This window comes from Drosophila hydei, unplaced genomic scaffold (assembly GCF_003285905.1).
Source record: "Drosophila hydei strain 15085-1641.00,03,60 unplaced genomic scaffold, DhydRS2 tig00000508-arrow-arrow-pilon, whole genome shotgun sequence".
Classification (NCBI taxonomy): Eukaryota; Metazoa; Arthropoda; class Insecta; order Diptera; family Drosophilidae; genus Drosophila; species Drosophila hydei.
In genome coordinates, this window is record NW_022045743.1 from 37,756 (window position 1) to 59,167 (window position 21,412).

The 21,412-nt window shown below is 35.6% G+C and overlaps 3 protein-coding genes and 3 long non-coding RNA genes across 10 annotated transcripts; 4 read left to right on the forward strand and 2 right to left on the reverse strand.

Moving 5' to 3' along the window:
- Positions 1-1,457: 1,457 nt before the first annotated feature.
- On the forward strand, positions 1,458-3,691 carry LOC115483151. Of its 3 annotated transcripts, none has more exons than XM_030224313.1 (3): positions 1,458-1,586; positions 1,665-1,679; positions 3,505-3,691. In XM_030224313.1, exons 1-3 carry the CDS (start codon positions 1,485-1,487, stop codon positions 3,688-3,690), a joined length of 303 nt encoding a protein of 100 aa, XP_030080173.1. In that variant the 5' UTR covers positions 1,458-1,484; the 3' UTR covers position 3,691. The 3 variants fall into 3 exon arrangements, 2 of the variants coding, with proteins under 2 accessions (XP_030080173.1, XP_030080174.1); XM_030224314.1 differs by having other exon boundaries at positions 1,462-1,603; XR_003944266.1 differs by lacking the exons at positions 1,458-1,586; positions 1,665-1,679 and adding exons at positions 1,895-1,916; positions 1,998-2,012.
- A 138-nt stretch (positions 3,692-3,829) lies between these two features.
- Positions 3,830-5,169, reverse strand: LOC115483144. The gene is made up of 3 exons (XR_003944262.1): positions 4,852-5,169; positions 4,398-4,790; positions 3,830-4,046 (listed from the first exon to the last, which is right to left on the reverse strand). It is a non-coding gene; the product is annotated as an uncharacterized LOC115483144 (long non-coding RNA).
- A 1,929-nt stretch (positions 5,170-7,098) lies between these two features.
- Positions 7,099-9,557, forward strand: LOC115483152. The gene is made up of 3 exons (XR_003944267.1): positions 7,099-7,120; positions 7,203-7,217; positions 9,371-9,557. It is a non-coding gene; the product is annotated as an uncharacterized LOC115483152 (long non-coding RNA).
- A 573-nt stretch (positions 9,558-10,130) lies between these two features.
- Positions 10,131-11,306, reverse strand: LOC115483143. Its single transcript, XR_003944261.1, has 3 exons — positions 10,989-11,306; positions 10,535-10,927; positions 10,131-10,171 (listed from the first exon to the last, which is right to left on the reverse strand). It is a non-coding gene; the product is annotated as an uncharacterized LOC115483143 (long non-coding RNA).
- A 641-nt stretch (positions 11,307-11,947) lies between these two features.
- Positions 11,948-13,842, forward strand: LOC115483150. Of its 2 annotated transcripts, none has more exons than XM_030224310.1 (3): positions 11,948-12,071; positions 12,150-12,164; positions 13,656-13,842. In XM_030224310.1, exons 1-3 carry the CDS (start codon positions 11,970-11,972, stop codon positions 13,839-13,841), a joined length of 303 nt encoding a protein of 100 aa, XP_030080170.1. In that variant the 5' UTR covers positions 11,948-11,969; the 3' UTR covers position 13,842. The 2 variants fall into 2 exon arrangements, with proteins under 2 accessions (XP_030080170.1, XP_030080172.1); XM_030224312.1 differs by having other exon boundaries at positions 11,949-12,088.
- A 2,619-nt stretch (positions 13,843-16,461) lies between these two features.
- On the forward strand, positions 16,462-20,672 carry LOC115483145. Of its 2 annotated transcripts, none has more exons than XM_030224306.1 (3): positions 16,462-16,585; positions 16,664-16,678; positions 20,482-20,672. In XM_030224306.1, the coding sequence occupies exons 1-3, from the start codon at positions 16,484-16,486 to the stop codon at positions 20,665-20,667; spliced, it is 303 nt and encodes a 100-aa protein (XP_030080166.1). In that variant the 5' UTR covers positions 16,462-16,483; the 3' UTR covers positions 20,668-20,672. The 2 variants fall into 2 exon arrangements, with proteins under 2 accessions (XP_030080166.1, XP_030080167.1); XM_030224307.1 differs by having other exon boundaries at positions 16,464-16,602.
- The last annotated feature ends 740 nt before the right edge of the window (positions 20,673-21,412 follow it).

The window sequence follows — 21,412 nt, forward strand, 5'->3', positions numbered from 1 at the left end:
ATTGAAATTGCGATTGAATTGTGCTGAATTATTAGCTGCTACTTATGTTCAAATTTGCAACAGCTCGCGTAAGAAGGGCAGTGGCTGCGTTGGTAGAGGCACCTCTCGGATGCAGCTTGGTCCGGGTTCGAGACCAGAGGAGATGAAATGTTTTTTATTGTTTTATATTATTTATTTATTTTTTTTTTTTAGTTATGAAGTGGCGGTGTTGGTAGAGTTTGTGCACGTTGCGCAAATAATCCGGGTTCGAATCCTGGTCTCGCAATGTCGATTTTTATTTGTTTTCTTTTTTTTTTAATACTCGATACAAACTACGGAAAATATTACAAAACTCAAAGGACTGGGATCAGGGTATCTCCTAGTCGGGCACCCCGACTAGAGCTTTCTTACTTGTTTTAATTATATTTAATATTTTTTTGTTTTGTTATAGTCCATGAAGGATCTCATTATTGTAAACATCTGAATTGCTTATTAAAATTTTTATTTTTGTTTTTAAATATGCATTTATTTAGTTTGTTTTTTAGTACTATCGATACTATTGAATAATATATGCAAAACCATCGAAACTATTGAATGTTGCAACCATCGATAGTTTGACAGCTCTACTTCATTGGCTAAAAGCCATACATTTAATTTTAATTATATTTAATATTTTTTTGTTTTGTTATAGTCCATGAAGGATCTCATTATTGTAAACATCTGAATTGTTTATTAAAATTTTTATTTTTATTTTTAAATATGCATTTATTTAGTTTGTTTATTAACTTGAAAATATTTTCGATAGTACTATCGATACTATTGAATAATTAATGCAAAACCATCGAAACTATTGAATGTTGCAACCATCGATAGTTTTACAGCTCTACTTCATTGGCTAAAAGCCATACATTTAATTTTAATAATATTTAATATTTTTTTGTTTTGTTATAGTCCATGAAGGATCTCATTATTGTAAACATCTGAATTGTTTATTAAAATTTTTATTTTTATTTTTAAATATGCATTTATTTAGTTTGTTTTTTAACTTGAAAATATTTTCGATAGTACTACCGATACTATTGAATAATTGTTGCAAAACCATCGAAACTATTGAATGTTACAACCATCGATAGTTTTACAGCTCTACTTCATTGGCTAAAAGCCATACATTTATCTATAATTATATTTAATATATTTTTGTTTTATTATAGTCCATGAAGGATCTCATTTGACAGCTCTACTTCATTGGCTAACAGCCATACATTTAATTTTAATTATATTTAATATTTTTTTGTTTTGTTATAGTCCATGAAGGATCTCATTATTGTAAACATCTGAATTGTTTATTAAAATTTTTATTTCTATTTTTAAATATGCATTTATTTAGTTTGTTTTTTAACTTGAAAATATTTTCGATAGTACTATCGATACTATTGAATAATTGTTGCAAAACCATCGAAACTATTGAATGTTGCAACCATGGATAGTTTTTCAGCTCTACTTCAATGGCCGACATACCTTGGGATCTTTTAGGACTAATGGAACCTGTGCCTTTTGGCACAGCGTGGAGCAGAGTTTACGCAGCAAGCACAACCATACATGACAATGTATGTATATGTATAGTGTATGTATGTGTGTTTGTGTGAGGATTTATCTAAGTGCGTTTTTTGTAATTTTTATTTCAGGAAGCCATGCAAGAGGTTTGGGTTGCATATAAAGAGTGGATACGGGCGGCTGCCAGAACTGAAACCACCAAAAATTCATTTGTTTCTTGCTTACTCTCTCGCGCTCTCTACTAAGTTATGGCAGTTGCACCAGTCACTATGCAGTCAGCAGTGGAGCTTACACATCCAGGCAGCACAATGCTAATACATGTACAATGTAGCAGAGTTTACGCAGCAGGCGCAACCATACATGTACAGCTGGACAATGACAGTGTATGTTTATGTATAGTGTATGTATGTGTGTTTGTGTGAGGATTTATCTAAGTGCGTTTTTTTTTGTAAATTTTATTTCAGGAAGCCATGCAAGAGGTTTGGGTTGCATGTAAAGAGTGGATACGGGCGGCTGCCAGAACTGAAACTACCAAAAATTCATTTGTTTCTTGCTTACTCTCTCGCGCTTTCTACTAAGTTATGGCATGTAAAGAGTGGATACGGGCGGCTGCCAGAACTGAAACCACCAAAAATTCATTTGTTTCTTGCTTACTCTCTCGCGTTCTCTACTAAGTTATGGCAGTTGCACCAGTCACTATGCAGTCAGCAGTGGAGCTTACACATCCAGGCAGCACAATGCTAATACATGTACAATGTAGCAGAGTTTACGCAGCAGTCGCAACCATACATGTACAGCTGGACAATGACAGTGTATGTATATGTATAGTGTATGTATGTGTGTTTGAGTGAGGATTTATCTAAGTGCGTTTTTTTTGTAATTTTTATTTCAGGAAGCCATGCAAGAGGTTTGGGTTGCATGTAAAGAGTGGATACGGGCGGCTGCCAGAACTGAAACTACCAAAAATTCATTTGTTTCTTGCTTACTCTCTCGCGCTTTCTACTAAGTTATGGCAGGTGCACCAGTCACTTTGCAGTCAGCAGTGGAGCTTACTCATCCAGGCGGCGCAATGCTAATACATGTACAATGGAGCAGAGTTTACGCAGCAGGCGCAACCATACATGTACAGCTGGACAATGACAGTGTATGTATATGTATAGTGTATGTATGTGTGTTTGTGTGAGGATTTATCTAAGTGCGTTTTTTTGTAATTTTTATTTCAGGAAGCCATGCAAGAGGTTTGGGTTGCATGTAAAGAGTGGATACGGGCGGCTGCCAGAACTGAAACCACCAAAAATTCATTTGTTTGTTGCTTACTCTCTCGCGCTTTCTACTAAGTTATGGCAGGTGCACCAGTCACTTTGCAGTCAGCAGTGGAGCTTACTCATCCAGGCGGCGCAATGCTAATACATGTACAATGTAGCAGAGTTTACGCAGCAGGCGCAACCATACATGTACAGCTGGACAATGACAGTGTATGTATATGTATAGTGTATGTATGTGTGTTTGTGTGAGGATTTATCTAAGTGCGTTTTTTGTAATTTTTATTTCAGGAAGCCATGCAAGAGGTTTGGGTTGCATATAAAGAGTGGATACGGGCGGCTGCCAGAACTGAAACCACCAAAAATTCATTTGTTTCTTGTTTACTCTCTCGCGCTCTCTACTAAGTTATGGCAGTTGCACCAGTCACTATGCAGTCAGCAGTGGAGCTTACGCATCCAGGCAGCACAATGCTAATACATGTACAATGTAGCAGAGTTTACGCAGCAGGCGCAACCATACATGTACAGCTGGACAATGACAGTGTATGTATATGTATAGTGTATGTATGTGTGTTTGTGTGAGGATTTATCTAAGTGCGTTTTTTGTAATTTTTATTTCAGGAAGCCATGCAAGAGGTTTGGGTTGCATATAAAGAGTGGATACGGGCGGCTGCCAGAACTGAAACCACCAAACATTCATTTGTTTCAGTTGAACCAGTCACTATGCAGTCAGCAGTTGTGTCGAATCGAGTGCGGCACCCACTCATCCACTGAGTCAGAGCGATTGTTCAGCAAAGTTGGACAGATTATCACGGAACGACGAGCCTTAAAAGCTAAGCATGTGGACATGCTTCTTTTTCTTCATCATAACTCTTGGATCTTGGCAGAAGACTAAAAGCCATACATTTAATTTTAATTATATTTAATATTTTTTTGGTTTGTTATAGTCCATGAAGGATCTCATTATTGTAAGCATTTGAATTGTTTATTAAAATTTTTATTTTTATTTTTAAATATGCATTTATTTAGTTTGTTTTTTAACCCTTTATATGGCAGTGTTGCATATCTGCAACATACCCTTTAAAAGATATTTTTTCGCAATGCAAATCGAAAAAATCGAATGTGGCTATATGTTGTACATCTGAAACAAACGTATTTTATAAATGATTTGCTTTGGGCACATTTCTAGATGTTTTGTAAAACATATGTTCACTTTCCCGCCAATTTTGTGAGAAGCACATGTTGAGTGCGCTGAAAAAATTGTGTTGCAAAATTTTATTAAAAATATAGATATTTCTTTACGAAAAACTTAAGAAAAACAAAGGTAAATATGTTTCAAATGCATGTGCTATCAAGTTTTCACGTTTCTTGTTGTGTATTGTGTGTAGATTCGAAAAATCGGTATGTTGCAGATATACATCAAACAAGTATTTGAAGTTATATTGTGCAGAATTTATTTTGTTGTATTTATGCAACATAGAGTGTTTGTGTTTATATTATATGTTGTCATATGGTTATATGTTGTTGTTATGTGTCATAGAACTTGTCTTGGGTTTGTTGTATGTGTTTTATGAGACTACATATATAAATAGTACTTCTTACGCAGGAAATATGTCAGGAAAAGGTTTAACACCTTCACAGGTTGAAAATTATTTCAACAGTTTAGATAGCGAGGATGAACTTGACTTTTCTGCTGATGAAGAAAGCGATTTTTATCCAGATGAGAAAGATGCAGGTAGTACGGATGAAGATGACATCGATGACCAAAATCCACCGAGTAATGCCTTAGACGTTTCAAACTCAAATCTCGTAGATGATTCTGAGCCAAATGTTAAAAGTAATAACCCTGATCTGAAAAGAAACTTGCTATGGAGAAAACGCAGTTTAATTTTGAACGAAAATCAACTGCAGTTTCTCGGGAGTACTATGTTGCATCCGGAACTAATGGAACTATCAGAGCCAATACAATTTTTTTGGTATCTTTTTCCAAAAAACCTGTTTGATGAAATTACAATCGAAACAAATCTTTATATTCGCCAAAAAGACCCTAACGCACATGTCAATTTTACGTCCTTAGATATTCGACAGTTTGTTGGAATAATATTATACATGTCAATTTCGCGTCTTCCAAGAATTACTCAATATTGGTCAACAATAATTGGAGTACCAGCGATACAGAATATTATGTCGCAAAAAACATTTGAGATGATGAGGCGTCACATTTACTTTAACAACAATGATAATGCTCTGCCTTTGTCACACTCCTGTCACGATCGGCTATTCAAAATCAGGCCAATAATAGATGAACTAAACAAAAATTTTAAAAAAGTTCCTATGGAACAATTTTTGTGTGTTGATGAACTGATATGTTCAACAAAGGCTAAGAACAACATGAAAAGGTACAATCCCAACAATCCATCGATAGTTTGACAGCTCTACTTCATTGGCTAAAAGCCATACATTTAATTTTAATTATATTTAATATTTTTTTGTTTTGTTATAGTCCATGAAGGATCTCATTATTGTAAACATCTGAATTGTTTATTAAAATTTTTATTTTTGTTTTTAAATATGCATTTATTTAGTTTGTTTTTTAGTACTATCGATACTATTGAATAATATATGCAAAACCATCGAAACTATTGAATGTTGCAACCATCGATAGTTTGACAGCTCTACTTCATTGGCTAAAAGCCATACATTTAATTTTAATTATATTTAATATTTTTTTGTTTTGTTATAGTCCATGAAGGATCTCATTATTGTAAACATCTGAATTGCTTATTAAAATTTTTATTTTTGTTTTTAAATATGCATTTATTTAGTTTGTTTTTTAGTACTATCGATACTATTGAATAATATATGCAAAACCATCGAAACTATTGAATGTTGCAACCATCGATAGTTTGACAGCTCTACTTCATTGGCTAAAAGCCATACATTTAATTTTAATTATATTTAATATTTTTTTGTTTTGTTATAGTCCATGAAGGATCTCATTATTGTAAACATCTGAATTGTTTATTAAAATTTTTATTTTTATTTTTAAATATGCATTTATTTAGTTTGTTTATTAACTTGAAAATATTTTCGATAGTACTATCGATACTATTGAATAATTAATGCAAAACCATCGAAACTATTGAATGTTGCAACCATCGATAGTTTTACAGCTCTACTTCATTGGCTAAAAGCCATACATTTAATTTTAATAATATTTAATATTTTTTTGTTTTGTTATAGTCCATGAAGGATCTCATTATTGTAAACATCTGAATTGTTTATTAAAATTTTTATTTTTATTTTTAAATATGCATTTATTTAGTTTGTTTTTTAACTTGAAAATATTTTCGATAGTACTACCGATACTATTGAATAATTGTTGCAAAACCATCGAAACTATTGAATGTTGCAACCATCGATAGTTTTACAGCTCTACTTCATTGGCTAAAAGCCATACATTTATCTATAATTATATTTAATATATTTTTGTTTTATTATAGTCCATGAAGGATCTCATTTGACAGCTCTACTTCATTGGCTAACAGCCATACATTTAATTTTAATTATATTTAATATTTTTTTGTTTTGTTATAGTCCATGAAGGATCTCATTATTGTAAACATCTGAATTGTTTATTAAAATTTTTATTTCTATTTTTAAATATGCATTTATTTAGTTTGTTTTTTAACTTGAAAATATTTTCGATAGTACTATCGATACTATTGAATAATTGTTGCAAAACCATCGAAACTATTGAATGTTGCAACCATGGATAGTTTTTCAGCTCTACTTCAATGGCCGACATACCTTGGGATCTTTTAGGACTAATGGAACCTGTGCCTTTTGGCACAGCGTGGAGCAGAGTTTACGCAGCAAGCACAACCATACATGACAATGTATGTATATGTATAGTGTATGTATGTGTGTTTGTGTGAGGATTTATCTAAGTGCGTTTTTTGTAATTTTTATTTCAGGAAGCCATGCAAGAGGTTTGGGTTGCATATAAAGAGTGGATACGGGCGGCTGCCAGAACTGAAACCACCAAAAATTCATTTGTTTCTTGCTTACTCTCTCGCGCTTTCTACTAAGTTATGGCATGTAAAGAGTGGATACGGGCGGCTGCCAGAACTGAAACCACCAAAAATTCATTTGTTTCTTGCTTACTCTCTCGCGTTCTCTACTAAGTTATGGCAGTTGCACCAGTCACTATGCAGTCAGCAGTGGAGCTTACACATCCAGGCAGCACAATGCTAATACATGTACAATGTAGCAGAGTTTACGCAGCAGTCGCAACCATACATGTACAGCTGGACAATGACAGTGTATGTTTATGTATAGTGTATGTATGTGTGTTTGTGTGAGGATTTATCTAAGTGCATTTTTTTTTTGTAAATTTTATTTCAGGAAGCCATGCAAGAGGTTTGGGTTGCATGTAAAGAGTGGATACGGGCGGCTGCCAGAACTGAAACTACCAAAAATTCATTTGTTTCTTGCTTACTCTCTCGCGCTTTCTACTAAGTTATGGCATGTAAAGAGTGGATACGGGCGGCTGCCAGAACTGAAACCACCAAAAATTCATTTGTTTCTTGCTTACTCTCTCGCGTTCTCTACTAAGTTATGGCAGTTGCACCAGTCACTATGCAGTCAGCAGTGGAGCTTACACATCCAGGCAGCACAATGCTAATACATGTACAATGTAGCAGAGTTTACGCAGCAGGCGCAACCATACATGTACAGCTGGACAATGACAGTGTATGTATATGTATAGTGTATGTATGTGTGTTTGAGTGAGGATTTATCTAAGTGCGTTTTTTTTGTAATTTTTATTTCAGGAAGCCATGCAAGAGGTTTGGGTTGCATGTAAAGAGTGGATACGGGCGGCTGCCAGAACTGAAACTACCAAAAATTCATTTGTTTCTTGCTTACTCTCTCGCGCTTTCTACTAAGTTATGGCAGGTGCACCAGTCACTTTGCAGTCAGCAGTGGAGCTTACTCATCCAGGCGGCGCAATGCTAATACATGTACAATGTAGCAGAGTTTACGCAGCAGGCGCAACCATACATGTACAGCTGGACAATGACAGTGTATGTATATGTATAGTGTATGTATGTGTGTTTGTGTGAGGATTTATCTAAGTGCGTTTTTTGTAATTTTTATTTCAGGAAGCCATGCAAGAGGTTTGGGTTGCATATAAAGAGTGGATACGGGCGGCTGCCAGAACTGAAACCACCAAAAATTCATTTGTTTCTTGTTTACTCTCTCGCGCTCTCTACTAAGTTATGGCAGTTGCACCAGTCACTATGCAGTCAGCAGTGGAGCTTACGCATCCAGGCAGCACAATGCTAATACATGTACAATGTAGCAGAGTTTACGCAGCAGGCGCAACCATACATGTACAGCTGGACAATGACAGTGTATGTATATGTATAGTGTATGTATGTGTGTTTGTGTGAGGATTTATCTAAGTGCGTTTTTTTGTAATTTTTATTTCAGGAAGCCATGCAAGAGGTTTGGGTTGCATGTAAAGAGTGGATACGGGCGGCTGCCAGAACTGAAACCACCAAAAATTCATTTGTTTGTTGCTTACTCTCTCGCGCTTTCTACTAAGTTATGGCAGGTGCACCAGTCACTTTGCAGTCAGCAGTGGAGCTTACTCATCCAGGCGGCGCAATGCTAATACATGTACAATGTAGCAGAGTTTACGCAGCAGGCGCAACCATACATGTACAGCTGGACAATGACAGTGTATGTATATGTATAGTGTATGTATGTGTGTTTGTGTGAGGATTTATCTAAGTGCGTTTTTTGTAATTTTTATTTCAGGAAGCCATGCAAGAGGTTTGGGTTGCATATAAAGAGTGGATACGGGCGGCTGCCAGAACTGAAACCACCAAAAATTCATTTGTTTCTTGCTTACTCTCTCGCGCTCTCTACTAAGTTATGGCAGTTGCACCAGTCACTATGCAGTCAGCAGTGGAGCTTACACATCCAGGCAGCACAATGCTAATACATGTACAATGTAGCAGAGTTTACGCAGCAGGCGCAACCATACATGTACAGCTGGACAATGACAGTGTATGTATATGTATAGTGTATGTATGTGTGTTTGAGTGAGGATTTATCTAAGTGCGTTTTTTTGTAATTTTTATTTCAGGAAGCCATGCAAGAGGTTTGGGTTGCATGTAAAGAGTGGATACGGGCGGCTGCCAGAACTGAAACTACCAAAAATTCATTTGTTTCTTGCTTACTCTCTCGCGCTTTCTACTAAGTTATGGCAGGTGCACCAGTCACTATGCAGTCAGCAGTGGAGCTTACACATCCAGGCGGCACAATGCTAATACAAGTACAATGTAGCAGAGTTTACGCAGCAGGCGCAACCATACATGTACAGCTGGACAATGACAGTGTATGTATATGTATAGTGTATGTATGTGTGTTTGTGTGAGGATTTATCTAAGTGCGTTTTTTGTAATTTTTATTTCAGGAAGCCATGCAAGAGGTTTGGGTTGCATATAAAGAGTGGATACAGGCGGCTGCCAGAACTGAAACCACCAAAAATTCATTTGCTTCAGTTGAACCAGTCACTATGCAGTCAGCAGTTGTGTCGAATCGAGTGCGGCACCCACTCATCCACTTAGTCAGAGCGATTGTTCAGCAAAGTTGGACAGATTATCACGGAACGACGAGCCTTAAAAGCTAAGCATGTGGACATGCTTCTTTTTCTTCATCATAACTCTTGGATCTTGGCAGAAGACTAAAAGCCATACATTTAATTTTAATTATATTTAATATTTTTTTGGTTTGTTATAGTCCATGAAGGATCTCATTATTGTAAGCATTTGAATTGTTTATTAAAATTTTTATTTTTATTTTTAAATATGCATTTATTTAGTTTGTTTTTTAACCCTTTATATGGCAGTGTTGCATATCTGCAACATACCCTTTAAAAGATATTTTTTCGCAATGCAAATCGAAAAAATCGAATGTGGCTATATGTTGTACATCTGAAACAAACGTATTTTATAAATGATTTGCTTTGGGCACATTTCTAGATGTTTTGTAAAACATGTTCACTTTCCGTTTCTCATTATTGTAAGCATTTGAATTGTTTATTAAAATTTTTATTTTTATTTTTAAATATGCATTTATTTAGTTTGTTTTTTAACCCTTTATATGGCAGTGTTGCATATCTGCAACATACCCTTTAAAAGATATTTTTTCGCAATGCAAATCGAAAAAATCGAATGTGGCTATATGTTGTACATCTGAAACAAACGTATTTTATAAATGATTTGCTTTGGGCACATTTCTAGATGTTTTGTAAAACATGTTCACTTTCCCGCCAATTTTGTGAGAAGCACATGTTGAGTGCGCTGAAAAAATTGTGTTGCAAAATTTTATTAAAAATATAGATATTTCTTTACGAAAAACTTAAGAAAAACAAAGGTAAATATGTTTCAAATGCATGTGCTATCAAGTTTTCACGTTTCTTGTTGTGTATTGTGTGTAGATTCGAAAAATCGGTATGTTGCAGATATACATCAAACAAGTATTCGAAGTTATACTGTGCAGAATTTATTTTGTTGTATTTATGCAACATAGAGTGTTTGTGTTTATATTATATGTTGTTATGTGTTTATACATATGGTTATATGTTGTTGTTATGTGTCATAGAACTTGTCTTGGGTTTGTTGTATGTGTTTTATGAGACTACATATATAAATAGTACTTCTTACGCAGGAAATATGTCAGGAAAAGGTTTAACACCTTCACAGGTTGAAAATTATTTCAACAGTTTAGATAGCGAGGATGAACTTGACTTTTCTGCTGATGAAGAAAGCGATTTTTATCCAGATGAGAAAGATGCAGGTAGTACGGATGAAGATGACATCGATGACCAAAATCCACCGAGTAATGCCTTAGACGTTTCAAACTCAAATCTCGTAGATGATTCTGAGCCAAATGTTAAAAGTAATAACCCTGATCTGAAAAGAAACTTGCTATGGAGAAAACGCAGTTTAATTTTGAACGAAAATCAACTGCAGTTTCTCGGGAGTACTATGTTGCATCCGGAACTAATGGAACTATCAGAGCCAATACAATTTTTTTGGTATCTTTTTCCAAAAAACCTGTTTGATGAAATTACAATCGAAACAAATCTTTATATTCGCCAAAAAGACCCTAACGCACATGTCAATTTTACGTCCTTAGATATTCGACAGTTTGTTGGAATAATATTATACATGTCAATTTCGCGTCTTCCAAGAATTACTCAATATTGGTCAACAATAATTGGAGTACCAGCGATACAGAATATTATGTCGCAAAAAACATTTGAGATGATGAGGCGTCACATTTACTTTAACAACAATGATAATGCTCTGCCTTTGTCACACTCCTGTCACGATCGGCTATTCAAAATCAGGCCAATAATAGATGAACTAAACAAAAATTTTAAAAAAGTTCCTATGGAACAATTTTTGTGTGTTGATGAACTGATATGTTCAACAAAGGCTAAGAACAACATGAAAAGGTACAATCCCAACAATCCATCGATAGTTTGACAGCTCTACTTCATTGGCTAAAAGCCATACATTTAATTTTAATTATATTTAATATTTTTTTGTTTTGTTATAGTCCATGAAGGTTCTCATTATTGTAAACATCTGAATTGTTTATTAAAATTTTTATTTTTGTTTTTAAATATGCATTTATTTAGTTTGTTTTTTAGTACTATCGATACTATTGAATAATATATGCAAAACCATCGAAACTATTGAATGTTGCAACCATCGATAGTTTGACAGCTCTACTTCATTGGCTAAAAGCCATACATTTATCTTTAATTATATTTAATATATTTTTGTTTTATTATAGTCCAAGAAGGATCTCATTTGACAGCTCTACTTCATTGGCTAACAGCCATACATTTAATTTTAATTATATTTAATATTTTTTTGTTTTGTTATAGTCCATGAAGGATCTCATTATTGTAAACATCTGAATTGTTTATTAAAATTTTTATTTTTATTTTTAAATATGCATTTATTTAGTTTGTTTTTTAACTTGAAAATATTTTCGATAGTACTATCGATACTATTGAATAATTGTTGCAAAACCATCGAAACTATTGAATGTTGCAACCATGGATAGTTTTTCAGCTCTACTTCAATGGCCGACATACCTTGGGATCTTTTAGCACTAATGGAACCTGTGCCTTTTGGCACAGCGTGGAGCAGAGTTTACGCAGCAAGCACAACCATACATGACAATGTATGTATATGTATAGTGTATGTATGTGTGTTTGTGTGAGGATTTATCTAAGTGCGTTTTTTGTAATTTTTATTTCAGGAAGCCATGCAAGAGGTTTGGGTTGCATATAAAGAGTGGATACGGGCGGCTGCCAGAACTGAAACCACCAAAAATTCATTTGTTTCTTGCTTACTCTCTCGCGCTCTCTACTAAGTTATGGCATGTAAAGAGTGGATACGGGCGGCTGCCAGAACTGAAACCACCAAAAATTCATTTGTTTCTTGCTTACTCTCTCGCGTTTTCTACTAAGTTATGGCAGGTGCACCAGTCACTATGCAGTCAGCAGTGGAGCTTACACATCCAGGCAGCACAATGCTAATACATGTACAATGTAGCAGAGTTTACGCAGCAGGCGCAACCATACATGTACAGCTGGACAATGACAGTGTATGTATATGTATAGTGTATGTATGTGTGTTTGTGTGAGGATTTATCTAAGTGCGTTTTTTGTAATTTTTATTTCAGGAAGCCATGCAAGAGGTTTGGGTTGCATATAAAGAGTGGATACGGGCGGCTGCCAGAACTGAAACCACCAAAAATTCATTTGTTTCTTGCTTACTCTCTCGCGCTCTCTACTAAGTTATGGCAGTTGCACCAGTCACTATGCAGTCAGCAGTGGAGCTTACACATCCAGGCAGCACAATGCTAATACATGTACAATGTAGCAGAGTTTACGCAGCAGGCGCAACCATACATGTACAGCTGGACAATGACAGTGTATGTATATGTATAGTGTATGTATGTGTGTTTGAGTGAGGATTTATCTAAGTGCGTTTTTTTGTAATTTTTATTTCAGGAAGCCATGCAAGAGGTTTGGGTTGCATGTAAAGAGTGGATACGGGCGGCTGCCAGAACTGAAACTACCAAAAATTCATTTGTTTCTTGCTTACTCTCTCGCGCTTTCTACTAAGTTATGGCAGGTGCACCAGTCACTTTGCAGTCAGCAGTGGAGCTTACTCATCCAGGCGGCGCAATGCTAATACATGTACAATGGAGCAGAGTTTACGCAGCAGTCGCAACCATACATGTACAGCTGGACAATGACAATGTATGTATATGTATAGTGTATGTATGTGTGTTTGTGTAAGGATTTATCTAAGTGCGTTTTTTGTAATTTTTATTTCAGGAAGCCATGCAAGAGGTTTGGGTTGCATATAAAGAGTGGATACGGGCGGCTGCCAGAACTGAAACCACCAAAAATTCATTTGTTTCTTGCTTACTCTCTCGCGCTTTCTACTAAGTTATGGCAGGTGCACCAGTCACTTTGCAGTCAGCAGTGGAGCTTACTTATCCAGGCGGCGCAATGCTAATACATGTACAATGTAGCATAGTTTACGCAGCAGGCGCAACCATACATGTACAGCTGGACAATGACAGTGTATGTATATGTATAGTGTATGTATGTGTGTTTGTGTGAGGATTTATCTAAGTGCGTTTTTTTGTAATTTTTATTTCAGGAAGCCATGCAAGAGGTTTGGGTTGCATATAAAGAGTGGATACGGGCGGCTGCCAGAACTGAAACCACCAAACATTCATTTGTTTCAGTTGAACCAGTCACTATGCAGTCAGCAGTTGTGTCGAATCGAGTGCGGCACCCACTCATCCACTGAGTCAGAGCGATTGTTCAGCAAAGTTGGACAGATTATCACGGAACGACGAGCCTTAAAAGCTAAGCATGTGGACATGCTTCTTTTTCTTCATCATAACTCTTGGATCTTGGCAGAAGACTAAAAGCCATACATTTAATTTTAATTATATTTAATATTTTTTTGGTTTGTTATAGTCCATGAAGGATCTCATTATTGTAAGCATTTGAATTGTTTATTAAAATTTTTATTTTTATTTTTAAATATGCATTTATTTAGTTTGTTTTTTAACCCTTTATATGGCAGTGTTGCATATCTGCAACATACCCTTTAAAAGATATTTTTTCGCAATGCAAATCGAAAAAATCGAATGTGGCTATATGTTGTACATCTGAAACAAACGTATTTTATAAATGATTTGCTTTGGGCACATTTCTAGATGTTTTGTAAAACATATGTTCACTTTCCCGCCAATTTTGTGAGAAGCACATGTTGAGTGCGCTGAAAAAATTGTGTTGCAAAATTTTATTAAAAATATAGATATTTCTTTACGAAAAACTTAAGAAAAACAAAGGTAAATATGTTTCAAATGCATGTGCTATCAAGTTTTCACGTTTCTTGTTGTGTATTGTGTGTAGATTCGAAAAATCGGTATGTTGCAGATATACATCAAACAAGTATTTGAAGTTATATTGTGCAGAATTTATTTTGTTGTATTTATGCAACATAGAGTGTTTGTGTTTATATTATATGTTGTCATATGGTTATATGTTGTTGTTATGTGTCATAGAACTTGTCTTGGGTTTGTTGTATGTGTTTTATGAGACTACATATATAAATAGTACTTCTTACGCAGGAAATATGTCAGGAAAAGGTTTAACACCTTCACAGGTTGAAAATTATTTCAACAGTTTAGATAGCGAGGATGAACTTGACTTTTCTGCTGATGAAGAAAGCGATTTTTATCCAGATGAGAAAGATGCAGGTAGTACGGATGAAGATGACATCGATGACCAAAATCCACCGAGTAATGCCTTAGACGTTTCAAACTCAAATCTCGAAGATGATTCTGAGCCAAATGTTAAAAGTAATAACCCTGATCTGAAAAGAAACTTGTTATGGAGAAAACGCAGTTTAATTTTGAACGAAAATCAACTGCAGTTTCTCGGGAGTACTATGTTGCATCCGGAACTAATGGAACTATCAGAGCCAATACAATTTTTTTGGTATCTTTTTCCAAAAAACCTGTTTGATGAAATTACAATCGAAACAAATCTTTATATTCGCCAAAAAGACCCTAACGCACATGTCAATTTTACGTCCTTAGATATTCGACAGTTTGTTGGAATAATATTATACATGTCAATTTCGCGTCTTCCAAGAATTACTCAATATTGGTCAACAATAATTGGAGTACCAGCGATACAGAATATTATGTCGCAAAAAACATTTGAGATGATGAGGCGTCACATTTACTTTAACAACAATGATAATGCTCTGCCTTTGTCACACTCCTGTCACGATCGGCTATTCAAAATCAGGCCAATAATAGATGAACTAAACAAAAATTTTAAAAAAGTTCCTATGGAACAATTTTTGTGTGTTGACGAACTGATATGTTCAACAAAGGCTAAGAACCACATGAAAAGGTACAATCCCAACAATCCATCGATAGTTTGACAGCTCTACTTCATTGGCTAAAAGCCATACATTTAATTTTAATTATATTTAATATTTTTTTGTTTTGTTATAGTCCATGAAGGATCTCATTATTGTAAACATCTGAATTGTTTATTAAAATTTTTATTTTTGTTTTTAAATATGCATTTATTTAGTTTGTTTTTTAGTACTATCGATACTATTGAATAATATATGCAAAACCATCGAAACTATTGAATGTTGCAACCATCGATAGTTTGACAGCTCTACTTCATTGGCTAAAAGCCATACATTTAATTTTAATTATATTTAATATTTTTTTGTTTTGTTATAGTCCATGAAGGATCTCATTATTGTAAACATCTGAATTGTTTATTAAAATTTTTATTTTTGTTTTTAAATATGCATTTATTTAGTTTGTTTTTTAGTACTATCGATACTATTGAATAATATATGCAAAACCATCGAAACTATTGAATGTTGCAACCATCGATAGTTTGACAGCTCTACTTCATTGGCTAAAAGCCATACATTTAATTTTAATTATATTTAATATTTTTTTGTTTTGTTATAGTCCATGAAGGATCTCATTATTGTAAACATCTGAATTGTTTATTAAAATTTTTATTTTTATTTTTAAATATGCATTTATTTAGTTTGTTTATTAACTTGAAAATATTTTCGATAGTACTATCGATACTATTGAATAATTAATGCAAAACCATCGAAACTATTGAATGTTGCAACCATCGATAGTTTTACAGCTCTACTTCATTGGCTAAAAGCCATACATTTATCTATAATTATATTTAATATATTTTTGTTTTATTATAGTCCATGAAGGATCTCATTTGACAGCTCTACTTCATTGGCTAACAGCCATACATTTAATTTTAATTATATTTAATATTTTTTTGTTTTGTTATAGTCCATGAAGGATCTCATTATTGTAAACATCTGAATTGTTTATTAAAATTTTTATTTTTATTTTAAAATATGCATTTATTTAGTTTGTTTTTTAACTTGAAAATATTTTCGATAGTACTATCGATACTATTGAATAATTGTTGCAAAACCATCGAAACTATTGAATGTTGCAACCATGGATAGTTTTTCAGCTCTACTTCAATGGCCGACATACCTTGGGATCTTTTAGCACTAATGGAACCTGTGCCTTTTGGCACAGCGTGGAGCAGAGTTTACGCAGCAAGCACAACCATACATGACAATGTATGTATATGTATAGTGTATGTATGTGTGTTTGTGTGAGGATTTATCTAAGTGCGTTTTTTGTAATTTTTATTTCAGGAAGCCATGCAAGAGGTTTGGGTTGCATATAAAGAGTGGATACGGGCGGCTGCCAGAACTGAAACCACCAAAAATTCATTTGTTTCTTGCTTACTCTCTCGCGCTCTCTACTAAGTTATGGCAGTTGCACCAGTCACTATGCAGTCAGCAGTGGAGCTTACACATCCAGGCAGCACAATGCTAATACATGTACAATGTAGCAGAGTTTACGCAGCAGGCGCAACCATACATGTACAGCTGGACAATGACAGTGTATGTTTATGTATAGTGTATGTATGTGTGTTTGTGTGAGGATTTATCTAAGTGCGTTTTTTTGTAATTTTTATTTCAGGAAGCCATGCAAGAGGTTTGGGTTGCATGTAAAGAGTGGATACGGGCGGCTGCCAGAACTGAAACTACCAAAAATTCATTTGTTTCTTGCTTACTCTCTCGCGCTTTCTACTAAGTTATGGCATGTAAAGAGTGGATACGGGCGGCTGCCAGAACTGAAACCACCAAAAATTCATTTGTTTCTTGCTTACTCTCTCGCGCTTTCTACTAAGTTATGGCAGGTGCACCAGTCACTATGCAGTCAGCAGTGGAGCTTACACATCCAGGCGGCACAATGCTAATACATGTACAATGTAGCAGAGTTTACGCAGCAGGCGCAACCATACATGTACAGCTGGACAATGACAGTGTATGTATATGTATAGTGTATGTATGTGTGTTTGTGTGAGGATTTATCTAAGTGCGTTTTTTGTAATTTTTATTTCAGGAAGCCATGCAAGAGGTTTGGGTTGCATATAAAGAGTGGATACGGGCGGCTGCCAGAACTGAAACCACCAAAAATTCATTTGTTTCTTGCTTACTCTCTCGCGCTCTCTACTAAGTTATGGCAGTTGCACCAGTCACTATGCAGTCAGCAGTGGAGCTTACACATCCAGGCAGCACAATGCTAATACATGTACAATGTAGCAGAGTTTACGCAGCAGGCGCAACCATACATGTACAGCTGGACAATGACAGTGTATGTATATGTATAGTGTATGTATGTGTGTTTGAGTGAGGATTTATCTAAGTGCGTTTTTTTGTAATTTTTATTTCAGGAAGCCATGCAAGAGGTTTGGGTTGCATGTAAAGAGTGGATACGGGCGGCTGCCAGAACTGAAACTACCAAAAATTCATTTGTTTCTTGCTTACTCTCTCGCGCTTTCTACTAAGTTATGGCAGGTGCACCAGTCACTTTGCAGTCAGCAGTGGAGCTTACTCATCCAGGCGGCGCAATGCTAATACATGTACAATGGAGCAGAGTTTACGCAGCAGTCGCAACCATACATGTACAGCTGGACAATGACAATGTATGTATATGTATAGTGTATGTATGTGTGTTTGTGTGAGGATTTATCTAAGTGCGTTTTTTGTAATTTTTATTTCAGGAAGCCATGCAAGAGGTTTGGGTTGCATGTAAAGAGTGGATACGGGCGGCTGCCAGAACTGAAACTACCAAAAATTCATTTGTTTGTTGCTTACTCTCTCGCGCTTTCTACTAAGTTATGGCAGGTGCACCAGTCACTTTGCAGTCAGCAGTGGAGCTTACTCATCCAGGCGGCGCAATGCTAATACATGTACAATGTAGCAGAGTTTACGCAGCAGGCGCAACCATACATGTACAGCTGGACAATGACAGTGTATGTATATGTATAGTGTATGTATGTGTGTTTGTGTGAGGATTTATCTAAGTGCGTTTTTTGTAATTTTTATTTCAGGAAGCCATGCAAGAGGTTTGGGTTGCATATAAAGAGTGGATACGGGCGGCTGCCAGAACTGAAACCACCAAAAATTCATTTGTTTCTTGCTTACTCTCTCGCGCTCTCTACTAAGTTATGGCAGTTGCACCAGTCACTATGCAGTCAGCAGTGGAGCTTACACATCCAGGCAGCACAATGCTAATACATGTACAATGTAGCAGAGTTTACGCAGCAGGCGCAACCATACATGTACAGCTGGACAATGACAGTGTATGTATATGTATAGTGTATGTATGTGTGTTTGAGTGAGGATTTATCTAAGTGCGTTTTTTTGTAATTTTTATTTCAGGAAGCCATGCAAGAGGTTTGGGTTGCATGTAAAGAGTGGATACGGGCGGCTGCCAGAACTGAAACTACCAAAAATTCATTTGTTTCTTGCTTACTCTCTCGCGCTTTCTACTAAGTTATGGCAGGTGCACCAGTCACTTTGCAGTCAGCAGTGGAGCTTACTCATCCAGGCGGCGCAATGCTAATACATGTACAATGGAGCAGAGTTTACGCAGCAGTCGCAACCATACATGTACAGCTGGACAATGACAATGTATGTATATGTATAGTGTATGTATGTGTGTTTGTGTGAGGATTTATCTAAGTGCGTTTTTTGTAATTTTTATTTCAGGAAGCCATGCAAGAGGTTTGGGTTGCATGTAAAGAGTGGATACGGGCGGCTGCCAGAACTGAAACTACCAAAAATTCATTTGTTTGTTGCTTACTCTCTCGCGCTTTCTACTAAGTTATGGCAGGTGCACCAGTCACTTTGCAGTCAGCAGTGGAGCTTACTCATCCAGGCGGCGCAATGCTAATACATGTACAATGTAGCAGAGTTTACGCAGCAGGCGCAACCATACATGTACAGCTGGACAATGACAGTGTATGTATATGTATAGTGTATGTATGTGTGTTTGTGTGAGGATTTATCTAAGTGCGTTTTTTGTAATTTTTATTTCAGGAAGCCATGCAAGAGGTTTGGGTTGCATATAAAGAGTGGATACGGGCGGCTGCCAGAACTGAAACCACCAAAAATTCATTTGTTTCTTGCTTACTCTCTCGCGCTCTCTACTAAGTTATGGCAGTTGCACCAGTCACTATGCAGTCAGCAGTGGAGCTTACACATCCAGGCAGCACAATGCTAATACATGTACAATGTAGCAGAGTTTACGCAGCAGGCGCAACCATACATGTACAGCTGGACAATGACAGTGTATGTATATGTATAGTGTATGTATGTGTGTTTGAGTGAGGATTTATCTAAGTGCGTTTTTTTGTAATTTTTATTTCAGGAAGCCATGCAAGAGGTTTGGGTTGCATGTAAAGAGTGGATACGGGCGGCTGCCAGAACTGAAACTACCAAAAATTCATTTGTTTCTTGCTTACTCTCTCGCGCTTTCTACTAAGTTATGGCAGGTGCACCAGTCACTTTGCAGTCAGCAGTGGAGCTTACTCATCCAGGCGGCGCAATGCTAATACATGTACAATGGAGCAGAGTTTACGCAGCAGTCGCAACCATACATGTACAGCTGGACAATGACAATGTATGTATATGTATAGTGTATGTATGTGTGTTTGTGTGAGGATTTATCTAAGTGCGTTTTTTGTAATTTTTATTTCAGGAAGCCATGCAAGAGGTTTGGGTTGCATGTAAAGAGTGGATACGGGCGGCTGCCAGAACTGAAACCACCAAAAATTCATTTGTTTCTTGCTTACTCTCTCGCGCTTTCTACTAAGTTATGGCAGGTGCACCAGTCACTATGCAGTCAGCAGTGGAGCTTACACATCCAGGCGGCACAATGCTAATACAAGTACAATGTAGCAGAGTTTACGCAGCAGGCGCAACCATACATGTACAGCTGGACAATGACAGTGTATGTATATGTATAGTGTATGTATGTGTGTTTGTGTGAGGATTTATCTAAGTGCGTTTTTTGTAATTTTTATTTCAGGAAGCCATGCAAGAGGTTTGGGTTGCATATAAAGAGTGGATACGGGCGGCTGCCAGAACTGAAACCACCAAAAATTCATTTGTTTCAGTTGAACCAGTCACTATGCAGTCAGCAGTTGTGTCGAATCGAGTGCGGCACCCACTCATCCACTGAGTCAGAGCGATTGTTCAGCAAAGCTGGACAGATTATCACGGAACGACGAGCCTTAAAAGCTAAGCATGTGGACATGCTTCTTTTTCTTCATCATAACTCTTGGATCTTGGCAGAAGACTAAAAGCCATACATTTAATTTTAATTATATTTAATATTTTTTTGTTTTGTTATAGTCCATGAAGGATCTCATTATTGTAAACATCTGAATTGTTTATTAAAATTTTTATTTTTGTTTTTAAATATGCATTTATTTAGTTTGTTTTTTAGTACTATCGATACTATTGAATAATATATGCAAAACCATCGAAACTATTGAATGTTGCAACCATCGATAGTTTAACAGCTCTACTTCATTGGCTAAAAGCCATACATTAATAATTGTTTCAAAAATTTTCATTTACATTAAAATAACTCCACTTTTTTACTTAAATGTGTTATATAATTAATTAATAATATTATCTAACTAACTTTGAAAAATATTTTGTTTTACCTCTTATAATACACTAAGAAATACTTCAATTATTTTCACCACAACCCTATCTGTTGCATATATGCAACAATCCTTTTATCCTTAAATAAATGACTAAAAAAGTAAAATTTAAAAAAAAAGAAAGAAGTTGAATTATTTATTTTTATTTTTCTTTCTAATGAAATAAGCTACATCAAAATCCGATAAGGTGTCATATAAAGGGTTAACTTGAAAATATTTTCGATAGTACTATCGATACTATTGAATAATTGTTGTCAAACCATCGAAACTATTGAATGTTGCAACCATCGATAGTTTGACAGCTCTACTTCATTGGCTAAAAGCCATACATTTAATTTTAATTATATTTAATATTTTTTTGTTTTGTTATAGTCCA